This window comes from Plectropomus leopardus, chromosome 14, assembly GCF_026936395.1.
Source record: "Plectropomus leopardus strain MGB_pleo_1.0 chromosome 14, ASM2693639v1, whole genome shotgun sequence".
NCBI lineage: Eukaryota > Metazoa > Chordata > Actinopteri > Perciformes > Serranidae > Plectropomus > Plectropomus leopardus.
In genome coordinates this window covers 11,614,780-11,627,014 of record NC_142189.1, presented here as the reverse complement: position 1 = coordinate 11,627,014, position 12,235 = coordinate 11,614,780, and the positions used below count along the sequence as shown (strand labels likewise).

General features: G+C 39.0%; 1 protein-coding gene across 1 annotated transcript in view; it reads right to left on the bottom strand.

Moving 5' to 3' along the window:
* The window catches only part of LOC121953842 (nardilysin), a 40,828-nt gene that overhangs the window by 10,415 nt on the left and 18,178 nt on the right, over positions 1–12,235 (bottom strand). Inside the window, exons 13-20 of the mRNA XM_042501083.2 lie at positions 9,783–9,903; positions 6,839–6,897; positions 6,425–6,479; positions 6,212–6,316; positions 5,629–5,752; positions 5,189–5,275; positions 991–1,110; positions 806–857 (exon numbers count right to left, since the gene is read on the bottom strand). Coding sequence (XP_042357017.2) covers positions 806–857; positions 991–1,110; positions 5,189–5,275; positions 5,629–5,752; positions 6,212–6,316; positions 6,425–6,479; positions 6,839–6,897; positions 9,783–9,903 — 723 coding nt within the window. The remainder of the gene's footprint in view (positions 1–805; positions 858–990; positions 1,111–5,188; positions 5,276–5,628; positions 5,753–6,211; positions 6,317–6,424; positions 6,480–6,838; positions 6,898–9,782; positions 9,904–12,235) is intronic.

The window sequence follows — 12,235 nt, the reverse complement described above, 5'->3', positions numbered from 1 at the left end:
AGAGAAAGGGAATAAGGAGGAAGAAGAAAGGTAAAAAACAAAAACAGGAAAGTAAAATACAGAAAGGGAGGGAGAGGTAGAAGAAAGAATTGTAGGGGAAAGAAGGAGATGGAGAGAAAGTCAAGGCAGGCAAGAGAGGAGAGGGAAACGAGCGATTGAGGAAGAAGGAAAGAGGAAAAATAAAAGCACGGTAAAAAAAGAGACGGAAGTAGTAGGAAAGAGAGAAAAGATAGGGAGAGAGGGAATAAGAAGGGAGGAGAAAGGTGAAACAAAGAAGGACAGGAGGTGAGAAGAATGAGTTGCAGAAGAAATAAGGAGATAGAGAGAAAGACTCAAGGAGGCAAGAAAGGAGAAGGCCACAAGTGAGCAAGGAGTAAGGATGGAGGAAGGAAAGGGGAAGGATATAAGAAAGGTAAAAGAAGAAAGTAGGAAGAGAGAGAATGAGAGAAATGATAAGGAGAAAGGGAATAAGAAGGAAGGAGAAAGGGGAAAAAAGAAACACGATAAGCGAGATAAAGCAACGGGGAGAGGTAGAAAGAGGGGGACGAAGAGAAAAAAAATTGAGGCAGTTAAGAAAGAAGGCAACAAAGGAGTGATGAGGAGGGATGGAAGAAGGAAAGGAAGGACACAAGGTAAGAAGGAAGTAAAAAAGAGGAGTGAAGCGATGAAAAGGATAAGAGGATGCATTTGTAAGAGCAGAGAGAGAGAGCGCAGGGGATGGCAGAAAAGAAAGAGATGTTAATTAGCGTTAAAGCTAAGAAAACAAACACTATTTTCACAGGGCCATATTTGAGCCTGAACTCACTTCTTAGCAGATTGCTGGATTACAGGAGAGATTAGGTGGAATCTGATGTACGCTGCAGCAGGAAAAAGGACAAACGAGTGTCAACGACTCTCTAATGATATCAAAAGTCTTTGTAGAAACAATGCTTAATGATGCACACAGCACAGGTGCACACACACACACACACACAAACACACACTCTTTACCTTTAGGGATTTTGAATTTGTTGTCCTTCTTGTACCACAGGCAGCCCCTGTCGCTGTCGGCTATCCGGACAGGAAACTCAGTGTCTGGGCAGTCAGACGGCTTCAGGGTGAAGTCAGTGGCTGAACAAATGCGCAGAAAGAATAAAACATCATAATTCCACTCGGTGCAATCTCATAAATAATGTGTGAGTTTGAACAAATCAATATGTCCAGTTTGGGATAAACATGCAGCTGGTTGTCAAGAACCCCTCCCCCCCTCCCAATAAATGATTCAGTAACCCTTGGGCCAATAAGTGAAGAGGCATCGTTCCTCCACATTTTATCAGTGCTGCTGTGGCCTTCCAAAATTTATACACAGAGCACAATGCCAAAACGCGTTACTCCCGAAAACTTGCTGAGAAACTGGACCAGAGGTGCCTTGTTTGACTTAAAATCTTGACCTTTGATTAATGGACTCTGATTATCCAAATCAATGCGATCTGCAAAGGTTACTGGATTTGCATAGCATGTTTTGCATCTGTCAGATTGACGGTGAAGGATTTGGGGCTTTTCAAAGTTGAAAATGGTGAACTTTGAGGTGAGCAAATCTGATATGAAAATGTATCCTCATTAGGACTTAGATTGGGCCCAAAAAGTCCGGCCTGACTCTATATGAAGCTGCATAGTTTCTGTCCAAGCCCGACCTGAGGCTGACCCACGAGAGCAATTTTGGGCCCGAGCCTGATTAAAAATCCGAATGTGTACTGTAAAAAGTAGACCTATAGCATATTACATTTTATATATTTTTAATATTAAAACACATATTACAAGCTAAGGGCTGCAATGTTTTCTTGCACCACTTCCCCCTCCTCTCTTCCTCTGGTTAGTCTGTCATCTCGTGCACGACAGGTGCGGCAAAGCAAGCTGCGTCCCTCAATGCGTCTAGTATGCCCGCTGATGGTGATACAGCACATAGATGATGATCACCACTCTCTAATGCATGTTATTTACATCTCTTCCATCCTTTTTTTCTCTTGTTTTCTGTCCCCCTCTCACCTGCGCTCTCTTTCTCTTTACCCCAGTTCTCCAATTTTTCTGTCCCTTTTCCTCTCTTTCCCTCTTGATTCAGTCCATTAAAACAAAGCGCCAAAGTGCCATTTAAGCAGGAGACAGTTGACATCGGTTTCATTTAAAACAATTAAATAAATAAATGTCAACTTGTTGAGAACTCGACCTCATTCAAGCCTGAGGAAATAGTGAGAAATTACAGCCTGGCCTTGCCCGAGCCAGGCGGGTCGGGTCGAACCCAATCAGGTTCGGGCAGAGAAGCAAAGCTCTAATCCTCAGCAAAGTTTGAACAAACTGACATCTAAAGCCCCATTCAGACTGGATTACTACAGTACAGTTGCCTGCCACTGGTTTATTATAGGAGCTGCTTCTGAGGTAGGCAATGATACAGCACGCTGAAGGAAAACCATGTCATCACCAGAGATTGTCATTTCAAAAGGGGGTGTGCACCAATTTTACACATCAAAGTCTGTTTGCAGGTCTTGGGGAGCTCTGAGCGTACGGCTGGATAAGAGAGACTCGGATTATATTGCACGAGTTGTGTGACAGTTTGTAAATGGATGTTTTGATAAAAGTTTTACTGTTGTTAAACCTGCCCCCCATGACTATAATTCATCATGAATGTTTGCCTTTTTTTAACTCTGGGTTCACTCTGGAGGCGTGCAAGAAAAACGAAGTTTTCTTCGTGAATTGAGTCACTGACATACAGATAATCATTTGGGGGTGAAGTACTTCTTTAAGTCTGATAAACTGCCTCAAGTGAAGGCAGAAGAAGAGAGTTTATCAGACCTCTGTAGCTGCTCCTCATCGCTGTAGGCTAACGGCTCTGGGCTAAATTAGCCTCTGCTCAGCTAACACACCAACTCTCTGACCAAACTGTTGTTGGTAGTTGCATTGTGGTTAATGTTGGTGACAGGGTTTGTCAAAAAAAATAGCTGAATAAAATAACCATTTATCTATTCCCTCCTCTGCAGCCTTTATTTTGATCATTTTCCCCTAAGTGTGACAAATAGACAACATTTGTAATATATAGTTCAATGCCAAATCACTGGAGGACTGATATTAATATTATCTTTTGTAAATATTTATCTGTAATTTAACTATTAACCCCTTGAAAGCTGAGAAAATTGGCTAGATATAACATTTTAAATAGTTAAGTCAATGAACAATTTCACAAGAAATCACTAAGAAGTAGAAAGGCATTAGTAAAAAGTTACAAAAAAATTAACTAAAAATTATCACACACAAAAAGAAAAGAAAATGGTCAAAAAAACAAGGAGATGGCTTGAACCCCCCCCCCCCCAACTAAAAACAGAATTCAGTTTGAATATATAATTATAGTTAAATAATTATTTTCTAATATTTTCTTTCTGTCTCTTTCGCTCTCTGTCTTTAAGTACTTTTCAATTCATTTTCTTGTCAGCCTCTTAAGCCATGTTTTCAAAAGATTTCAAGCCAATTTTCTGAGGTTTCAAAGGTTTAAACGCTTGTTTAGAGAGGCGTTTGAAAGTAACACACGAAACTAATTCTGATCCAGGTTTCAAAGGGTTGACAGAGACAGTTTCAAACAGCTTAAAAGTTGTTCTTAATGTCGATTAGGCTAAACTTTTACATCGAGAAAAGTAGCTCACTGTACACACAGCTAGTTCAGCTGTGCGCAGACACAACCAGTAAAGACAGAACCACTTGTAAGCTGCTTTTTCTTTCCTTGTATGAGTTGACTGATATTAAGGAAACTAAACAATAGTAAAAAAGCTAAATAAATTCAACCTGGATACCCCCGACACATGTAAATGTGGAATAAAGGGCACACTGTTCCTTTGCCTTTGGGACTGCACAAACATGAAGGCTTTCCGGGATGAGGTTTTGAATTTCCTGTTAAATGCATAAAATTAACTGTATGCCTCAAACTATGTATTTTTTCTTTTCTTTTCCTGTTATGTGTAAACTTAGCAAGGCATAAGAATGACTATCAACAGTTTACTACATGCAAAACAGACCTTAGCCAGGTCCTGGAAATCTCTTACAAGCCTGGCTTGCAGGTCTGTCACACTCTGTTGCCCTTGAAAAACTTACATTTGTGATTAAAGAAAAAATAAAAGTATTCTATCTTTGTTAAGATATGGGGGCGTTTCATGAAATTCCTTGAAGGGGAGAAGGCTGCTTGTCTTAATCCTTTGATGACAATATAATTATGTATTTTTTCATTTGCAGTTTTTCTTTTTCTGTCTTTTGGGACATGGATAATTGTAGCATTTCAATTATTTATTTTTAGATCTTAAAAAACACTTAATGTGATGTCCTGTCTTAGAAGTTTTGTTCAGATGATATCTTGCTATTAATGTTCTGTATTACACATTACTTTTTTTCTGTTTTTGTTTCTTTGCTGCAATACATGCAGTATATAGAATCTAATAAAAAATATTTGTAAGAACAAAAAAGAAAAGAGTAAAAAAGGAAAAATAACACTTCAAAATGCTAAATGTCTTAAAATGCAAAGTGTCTCTCCAGACTGGAATTAAATCACAGGAGGACTGCGACAGAATACATTGTTCCTCCAAATTTGGTCAATATATCTGATTACTGTAGCTGCTAGATGGATGAATGCTGAGCCAAAGTACAAACTGCAGGAACAAGTCTTATTCATGATTGTCTAACTGGCAACTTTTCAGATACTTGCAGCAGTTTTGGCCCTTACAACTCACTATTTTTACCCATAGTGTGCAAAGTTTATTCTTGGGCTGCCCTCTGAAAGTCCAAGATTCAAATCATCAGTTGGGAAGACTGAGATTCTGTCAAGTTGAGCATTCGTTATTTTGTTTGTTTTTTTTGTTGTCAGTCAGTGTGTAGTGTACTTTTGGGAACATTTCAGTCCCCAGATGTAGCTGCAGAGTGAGCACACCTCGCTATCATGCTGCTCACAGGTACAGGCAGCTGTAGACCCGGACTCAGGGTGAGTCTGAGTGAGAAAGAGGAAGATACCCGGAGGAAGAGAGGCTTTGCCCGGGCAGGTTCAGAGATAACGTTATCATCCGCCTTCTGTTTATAAGTGCTGAATTTACAGCTGACAGCAACTTAATACGATACAGTCTCTGGCTTTTGTTTGATATCTAGTGTCGGCAAAAAATGTCACACATTTCTGATCACCCACCGATGAACTTGTTTTCAGCGGGAAGCGTGAGGTCACTGTTGAGCTCCAGATTTCCTGTCCACCGCTGCATCCACTCCTGCTGGATGTCTGTGTGAAGGGAAAACATCTATTACCACACAAAGAATATTTGCAGTTCAGATTCATGTTTGGAATTGAGTGACCTAAGGACGTCATCCCGAGGAAAATGAAATATTGGTTTTGTACTTTTTTTTATTATCATTTTAATGCTATTCCAACACTATTGTTCGCCTTCTAAAAGACAGAGATAAATGCTGACATTTCTGCTGCTGGCTGGCTGCATTGTATATCAGGCTGAATATCAGCACACAAGGGGAAAAAGACAATGTATTCACTGAATGCCTGTATTGTGGGAAGGAGCTGTTACACTGACAGTAAACAAACAAACACACACACACACACACACATACAAAAAAACACACCTTCCATGCTGTATTGAGTGCCAAACCACTTCTCCCTGAGGGGACACTGGCCCTCATGTTCTGGTGACAACAGCATCAGGTTGGCTTTCTCAGGGGTGAGGAGGGACAAAGCTCCACTGATCACCTACACACACACATATGCAGACAGGCACGCGCACATAGACGCACACACAGACACACAAGGAGAAAGTCAACTTTTCAGCAAAGAGAGGAGAGTTTTTTTCCCCTTTCTTCTAAATTACTTGTTTATGTGAAAACAATTTTAGCTGTCAATCACCATAAGAGGCAGCAAAACAGAACATAAGTTACTGTCATCACAGAAAATATGCAAAGACACAATTAGAGTGTAGCGTCTGATGCAAAATAACATCCACCAATCAAAGACTGCACCGAGAAAAATATATTTCTGGTGTATAAAGGTGTTGGCTATAAAATCATTAACATATCAGACAGAAAAAAAGTCCATATTTTTCCTCTTTTCTGTGACCCGTTTCATTAACATCTTTATCTAAAAAAAGAAAATATAAGATTTTAGAATAAAACGCTGAACTGGTTCACTCCCCCGAACTACTAAACTACTTACTTCTGGGTCGAACTCAAACATCAACTGATCTCCTGTCAGGAAGTCTTCTTTCGGGAACAGCTGCATGTTCTCACAAATGTCCTCCACGTACTCTATAGGGTCAATCTGACAAAGAGGAAATCATTCTGACTGGTAAAAAAAAACAAACAAACAACACAAATTCAAATTAAAAAAGCATTAAATACAGCGGCACATGAATATCTCTGTTCTTACTTGCTCCTGATAGTGAAACTCGTTGGCTTCAATCTTCTGAATCTCTTCATATATTCTGAAAGCGTGAACAAACAGACTGAAATATTACCTTTATGCATCCCAGACAGAAGCTCAGATGTCACAGCATCAACACTCCTTAAAAAAGATTAGGGAACATAACAAAAACAAAAAATGCTATAAATTTATAAATGAGCCTACAAACAAACACACCCAGCACATAAACCTGTCCACCGTAATGCAGTATTAACTACCTCCTGTTCTACAATGTGCCAAAAAGACAGAATATACAAGTTCAAGGGCAGTTTTTGGGTCTCTGCTGAGTTTTTGTGTGTGTGTGTGTGTGTGTGTGTGTGTGTGTGTGTGTGTGTGTGTGTGTGTGTGTGTGTGTGTGTGTGTGTGTGTGAGGGGCAGTGCCTTTGCTGCGGTCCGAGTGTCTGCAGCATCTTCAGGTACTGGAACACCAGGTTAGTCACCTGTGAAAGACCAAGGACACACAGAAATCAGATGTCATTACTTAAATTGAGCTTATTCTGTGTCTTTTATATAATGTTACAATGACCACATTAACATGCACATAAAATTCTGTTTTTTGCCATTATGCCAGTATTTCTAATAATTGTACATGGCTAATGAAAATTATTCCAGTAATATATCTGTTATTATGCAGCCATGTATACTCTGATTAACTCACCCTAACATGTCAAATATACAAACGGCTCGCGCAGCTTGTCATTTTGCTACTTTGAATCAAAACAGGATTTTATTAAAGTTTTCAAACTGCAGCTAAAACTCACAACTGAGATGCATATTTCGAATATGCTGTGTCCAAGATGTCCAAGTAATGCTATAATAAAACCACTGACCACTCAGAACCGACTGGGCTTTTTTGGGAAAGAAGGCTTAAAGAGACAGGTGCTAAAACAGAGCATCTCAGGCAGTGGGATAAAGCACGTGATGCAGCACAGACAGTTTAAGGAGAAAAACCGAACAGAAAAACATTTTCTAGTGCATGTGATACTGAACCAAAGTTCAAAAGCATGAGTTCCGCCTTGAAACTTTTGGCTGTGCACTGCTGGCAACAAATACAGAGTTTAGCACAAGAAGTAGATTGGCGTGGAAGTCAGTCACACTATGGCGAGCACAAACACTAACGCTGAGCATCCCTGTCACCTTTAACAGCAACAGAGAAAGGACGATGTAAAAAAAAAAGCTAAAGCATTTGGCATTTACATTGGCATAGAGCCAAAGTGGAACAAACTGAAACGCTCCTTCTAATGCACAAGTTTGATTTTTTATTATTCTGTGTATTTTTGGGGTATTTTAGGGCTTTTCAATTTAGTAGCTTGCTGTGACCGTAGACTGTATATGTAAAGATGGACAACATGCAGTTCCCCCAAAGTGTAACATTTCAATCTTGATCGCCCCCTGGTGTCTGGCTGCAGTATAGGTCATAAGGCCCGCCCCTCCAATTCAGTGAATGGGACATAAAAGTACACGCCAAATAAATATTTCCCAAAGATAGTGTCTGACACTGAAGGTAGTTCTCATCACCCTGATGTTCGTTCAAGTGATCGTTTTTGTGATTAGTTGGTCAAAAAGGGTCTTTTTTTGTCACGATTGACAGCTCGGACAGCCTATCCATGCGTTAGCATTTAACAGAGCTTTCTTGCAATTGGTCGCATAAGTATTTTGGCAGGACCTCCCCCACCGCAGATACCACTACTGTTCAAAATCCAGCTCTCAATGACATCACCATTGCAATATGGCAGCATCCGTATCCCGTACCCATCGTGGGGGTAAGCAGGGACGCGTCATCCATGGTTATATACAGTCTCTATTTCGACCTGTTGCCTTTAGGAAAAGTTTTTGATCAGTGATCAAGCAGTGCAATACAGAAGTGTTTGAAATGTTACTTTTTTTCATAATGAAAATAGTTCATCAAAGTAACCAGTGAGCAAAATGGTCTCAGTCCCCAGAAAGAGGATTTTGTCTGTCTTTGACACTACTGCCTGTTCATAATGAATGAAAACACACGGATCCATATTTATTTGATTTTTTTCCATTGTTCCACAGCTGCACTGAACTATTACTTCTTTACTGAGCTATGAACCAAACTGTGACTTCTGTGTAGTCTTGAGAAATTACCAGTGTGTATGGAGCCGACAACAAAATTTGGGTGCACTTATAATAAGTGCTTTTGCACCTAAATGAAAAAGTAAGCAATCACAAGTTAGTCTGGAGTCCTGTAATAGAAATCTAAAATACAAGCATGAACCTGACAATGAGCATAATAGCTCCCCTTTAGAGTCCAGCAGCTTTAATGAGTCCTTGCCACGTTAATTTTTTTTGGTAAAATTACTATAAATTTTTTCTTTTTCTCCATTAATGATAGAGGTTGAGTGAAAGGTGCCGCTAAGTTTTATAAACCCGAACATTTACACCGAGGCTGCCAGTTTTGACATGGTTATTTGATTACAGTCATTAGAAAGAGCTGTGACAGTCAACTAAAAACGGTGCCTCCATTTAAACACTAAATACAAAGTAATGCGCGTCTTTATTCACCATTTAGAGATTCAAATATGTAAATGAAAATGTCACCTCTGCCTTTGAGATTGAAGAGTAATAATTATTAACCGTTGGACTACAGTCCTCAGTCTGTTTGTCGGAGGAGAATACGGGGAGAAAAGTGTGCCATAATTATTGCTATGGATGCAATGGCTGCATGTCACAGAGTGTACGGTCGGCAGCTGTAATTGTAAAGACATGTGAGTGGTATCAACCTTTTCCTCCAACTCTTGGCAAGACAGAAAATCAAAACTATTCTTTTTAAGTGCTTCAGAAAAAAAATATTCAGAAGTATTATTCAGAAAAGTAGCACGCTGTAACCCAGACAACCGAGGGTTCATCCTCTGTGAATGAAGAGTGGGTGATGAAGAGCTCTTAATCACAATAAACAGCATCCTCAAGGCTGCTGCAGCATTTATACAGTTATCAATGCAAGTTTGTTGACTGGAACGTTTTTCCATTAATTATTAGAAAACAGTCCTCCTGTTGAACGATCGCCAACTGCCTCCTTGTTTTACACACACATTGTCATAGCAACTGATAGCATTGCTTCCTTGAAGTTCATGAAAAACAAGACAAACAGGCCAGCTGGGTCCACGCAGGGCACATCTAACGTACGCTGCTACCGGTCTCTGCTGAATTGATGATGAATGATTCTCTGTGATCTCACAACAAATGATTTGGATGATGCTTGTTTTTTGCCCGACTTCCTGTGCTCAGGCCGGAGTCGCAGACTCTCTGTGTATCCAGTGGATGAAAGAATAATAAAGAGAAGACTTTTTTTTTTTTTTACCTCGTAGAAGTTTTGGTAACCTTCATCAGTGAGGGTGATGGAGATGGAGAAGATGGAATAGGTGGTGTTTTGGTCAAAGCCAGTTTCACTGTTGCCTCCAAACAGAGCCAGAGCCCAGCACCTACACACACAAACAACAATTAGAGGAGCTCCATAAGATATTCAGAGCGGATCTTATGCTGTGTCTCAAATCTTCCCTTAGTACACTGCGTACATTTTGTACTTACTTTGCTCACCGTGTCTCAAATCAAACACAGCTGTTGTACACTTTCTGAAAATGATGATTGCAAGATTTGACTGTTTTTCTTCTACTGCTCTGTGAGTTGCAACCAGGTATTACTGCTAACGTTTGACGAAAGATTGTCACTTGCGACAATAGCTGCTTGTTTGCTGGCTCGATTTTTCTGCATTTATTTGTTCATTTATTAAGTTAAAAATGAACAAGCTTTTACAGCACATTTGTATATCTATGAATTTTTTTGGTAGCCGTCAGTGGCTGGCTCTACTGAGTGACTGTTAGCTGCCATATTTGGCGAATAATTACAAGTTGTCATACACAAACATTAGAGATGGAATTAATAGGATTGTAGTTACACCAATGCCATTATTAATTTTGCTTATCTGTTGGATTTTTAAAATTAATTTCCTCACTGATTTCTGATCAATTTTCTGTGTAAAAAAAAGTTTAAAAAAGTGAGTTTGATGCATTTTTTCATTGCGGAAGTTTCAGAAAAACATACCAGTATCAATAAAAGGAATTGATCATCTCGGAGGGATACGATTCTAATTGGGTGCACACCAGCATAGTTAACAGATATTTCACAAGTTTGAACTGTGATGTGATCTTGCCTCTTTTGCTACATAGACTGAGTGTCCAACGTTACACACTAAACTTTTTGAGAGCACCACCCAGGAGTACTGCATTTTTCTCCATACTTCTCAGTGCCAACACACTTCTTGAAAACTGATGGTCTTGAAAAAACACAGTAGATACAACAATTAATCTTAATTTATGTTTACTTTATATCTAACTGTTAAGTTTACTCGACAATTTTGCTGCATATACTTAATTCTGTAAAGTTGTTGCAACTTAAAAATGACAACTGAAATTACCTTGTTCTTTCTAAGTGTTAGCAACTTCATTAACATGTTTAAGAAGATGCAGATATGACTGACTGGTCTGCAACCAGTAGAATACAGATATATGACACAGAAAGTTGTTAAAACTTAGAAGAGATTTATTTAATTAAATTTATTTTAAAGTTGCAACAACTTCACAAAATTAAGTAAATACAACTACATTTTCAGTAAACTTAACCATTAGATATAAAGTAAACATATTGTAAGACAAATAGTCATATTTACTTTCATTTTTAAAGACACTTGGTTACCTAGATTTTTTTAAAGTAAAATCAACCCGTAATATTTTATAGTGTGTAAGTACAGAAGTATCCAGCACAGCATATAATTAAGAGGTTGTCTGACGGTGTTAACCTCAGGAGACGTTGCACAGAGGCCACTTCACTTCTGCAAAGATGCCGTCCGATACTTAAGTTAACCGCCGTATCAGTGAAATGCAGAGAGGCAGGGATTAGCTAGCAACTGCATGCTCAGCCATCACTGCACTACTCTTTGCATAGCAAGTAACTGTTTGCTGCTTTACTAATGCTCTGAATGTCGCTTTGAGATTATTTAATTAACACTGATTTTAAAAACAGGACTACCATAAAGATCCACTCGCTGCCATAAACTGGAGAGAGAAAGCACTTTAAGTGCTGAAATATGTGAAGGACAGCAAGTAGAAAATATGTCACTTTACGCTTTTTTATTGCAGACTCTTAAACAAACACTTTTGTTGTCCCTCTGAGGCAGTCGGCTCTGCTTTAAAAATCCCAGAGTAAAGAAATAACATGCTATATCATTCTAAAATGCATTATGTAAAGGCAGCTTCTCATTCATTTAAAAATGAAGAAACAGCTTTTAGAGATTTGATATTTATTAGATCTGGGTGATTCATCACATCTTGTCTGCTTTTATCTACATGAAGACATGTTCTATCTAGTGGTTTGATGATGCTCTCAGCAGCAAAGCTTGGTTTGAAAAGTCTGCACTGCACAACCAAAAAAGTATAAATAATATTGGCGAGTTTTCTCTGAGTGTTTTCACACTGAAATGACACCAGTGTAGGGAAGATATATAAAAAACATTGTGCATGGTAAAGTTTTTAAAATGTCCTGCAGTGATATACAGTATACATTTGTATTCTACATCCAGCAAAAAACTCTGGTACAGTCCTTTAAACTTTAGGGCATCTGATCGGTGGTGCTCCCAACAGTGTTTATGATGGACACACATATAGTCAGACCATTCCCAATTTCACTGCAGGGGACAACAATGGCACAATTTCAAACCGGCCTCTCGGCCCTTGGACGTCATGATTGTCTGAACTCAAT